The sequence below is a fragment of the Octodon degus genome, unplaced genomic scaffold (genome assembly GCF_000260255.1).
Source record: "Octodon degus isolate 3935 unplaced genomic scaffold, OctDeg1.0 scaffold00104, whole genome shotgun sequence".
In the NCBI taxonomy this organism is placed as follows: Eukaryota; Metazoa; Chordata; class Mammalia; order Rodentia; family Octodontidae; genus Octodon; species Octodon degus.
Window position 1 is genome coordinate 1,578,287 of NW_004524680.1, and position 2,214 is coordinate 1,580,500.

The 2,214-nt window shown below is 51.4% G+C and overlaps 1 protein-coding gene across 1 annotated transcript in view; it reads left to right on the forward strand.

The window, feature by feature from the left end:
* The window catches only part of Cacna2d4 (calcium voltage-gated channel auxiliary subunit alpha2delta 4), a 112,145-nt gene extending 110,295 nt beyond the window's left edge, over positions 1 to 1,850 (forward strand). Inside the window, exon 37 of the mRNA XM_012516392.2 lies at positions 1,758 to 1,850. Coding sequence (XP_012371846.2) covers positions 1,758 to 1,850 — 93 coding nt within the window. The remainder of the gene's footprint in view (positions 1 to 1,757) is intronic.
* The last annotated feature ends 364 nt before the right edge of the window (positions 1,851 to 2,214 follow it).

The window sequence follows — 2,214 nt, forward strand, 5'->3', positions numbered from 1 at the left end:
TCTGAAAACCCTGGGGCTCCCTGGGTGGTATAGGGGAGAGAAAGATCTTTTGTTGTATTTGGTCTTAGTCTCTAAATCCTGACATAGTGCTTTTAAGACCCTTGGGACGCTAAAAGTAAACTGTTGTTGTACGCCAATGAGAGGACTGCTGGCTGGGGCCCTAGGTAGCTTCGGGGGATGCTGATCACCTGCCTTCGAGAGCAAGGTGTGAGTAGAAAGTTGGAATTTGCAGCCGCAGCCTCTAATTTCTGAGAGGGGAGCAGGGCTGGAGGCGAAGCTCATCACCAGAGAGCCCCGTGGTTCATCCCTCATGAATCCTCCCTAAACCTTTAAGCAATGGAGTTCAGAGAGGTCTCAAGTTGCTAACGGGGTCCAAATCCATGCACTGAGAGCGTGTTACGCCAGCAAAGGACATGGAAGCTCTGTGCACCATTGTGTCCTCCCCCAGCACCTGTGATGACATCTGAGGTGGGGGCAGGTGAGACTGACCCCTTCAACTTGTGGGAGTCTGATGTTGATTCTAGGAGGATGCTGTCAAAATTGAATGTCTAGACACCCAGTTGATGAATGGGTTGGTATATGAGGAAACTCTTCACATTTGTGGTCTGAATGTTTTGGTTTTTTGTTTTGTACTTTAGGGAAGAGTCTGTAGGATGTTCAGGGTCTCACTACTAGATCAGACTCATAGTGATCCTCCTGTTTACAGCTTCCCAAGAGCTGGGATTATAGGCATGCATCACCACACCCAGTCTCAATCTCTGTCTCCTGCACCCCAGGGGGCGAGGCCAGCATGGCAGGCCTGGGATTGAAGCCCTGGCCCCTGTGCCTGCTTGTAGGCACTTTAATCTGCTGAGCTATGTGGCCGGGCCCTGAAGTGGCATGGCAAAAAGCACATCAGAGGACTGGGGAGATAGCTAGACAGTCTAAGCACCTGCCTGGCGAGCACAAGGACCCAGGTTCAATGCCCGGTACCACATGCCATGTCAGCCCTGCATTGAGCTGGCCACTGGAACTGGATGTGGTGGTGCATGTCTGTAATCCCAGTGCTGGGGATGAGTCTGAGCTGTGTAGTGAGACCCTGTACCAAGTAAATAATTTTTTTTTTTTTTTGGCAGAACCAGTGATTGAACTCAGGCCCTTGTGCTTGCCAGGCAAGCGCTTATTCTACTGAGCTATCTCCCCAGCCCATAAATAATTTTTTTAAATATTTTAAAACATCAGAGCTTCCATGACATTAAAATGTCAACCAGGATCCAAGGACACCTCTATAAAGAGCCCCATTTCCTAAGATTTGAGCCCCAGAATTAAAAGTTTCCCCATCTTGCCCTCATTTCTGCCACCCTTCACACTAACCATGCATGTGAGAAGAAAGTATTATGTGGATCATTATAGAGACTAGTATTTACTGAGCCCCTGACGGCCATGGTATCAGGCCCTGAGCCGGGGGCTCTGTGCACAGCACGGTCTTTGCTGGGCACAGTTGCCACAAATAATTCACCTTAGAGATGCTCTTGGACTTGAGGACTTCCTGGAAACCACTAAGAGGAAGACCCCACCACCATCCAAGGCTGGAGCAAGCAGGAGCTCAAGCCTGGCCAGGCTGTGTTTCTTCCTGGAAAGTCTAGGAAAGGTGGAACCTGCCCTGTCTCCCAGGCTATCGGCCCCACCTCTCCCAGAGATCCCTGCTGTCCACCCCCCTCTAGGTGGAGTGTGACCTCCACTACAGGTGGCACATCTCACCCTTGTCTGGCTTGCAGGAGAATGCCCAGGACTGCGGTGGTGCCCCCGACACCTCGGCCTCGCTCCTCCTGCTCCTCCTGCCTCTGGGTGCCTGCGTGATTCAGCTTTAACTTCTGCAATAACACAACTCACTCTGACCCCACGGCGGAAGGGGCTTCTTCCAGAGACATTCTGGAAAGTCAGCTGAAGACCTGCTCCCTGCAGCCAGGTTGTCTCCCAGGCCCAAACCTCGTCTTAGTCCTGAACTAATGGTCCCTGCTGGAGTGGGGAGTGGCTACTAATTGCCTCCTCATGAACACTCAAGAAGAATGCTGCTGGAAAGAACAAAAAAGCCAACGTCCCAGAAGTCATTTCCCAAAGACCCTCAAGAGTGGCCAGTTTCATTCACCCCGAGTCCCAAGTCTCCACAGGTCTCCTCTTACTCTCTCTCTCTCTCTCTCTCTCTCTCTCTCTCTCTCTCTCTCTCTCTCTCTC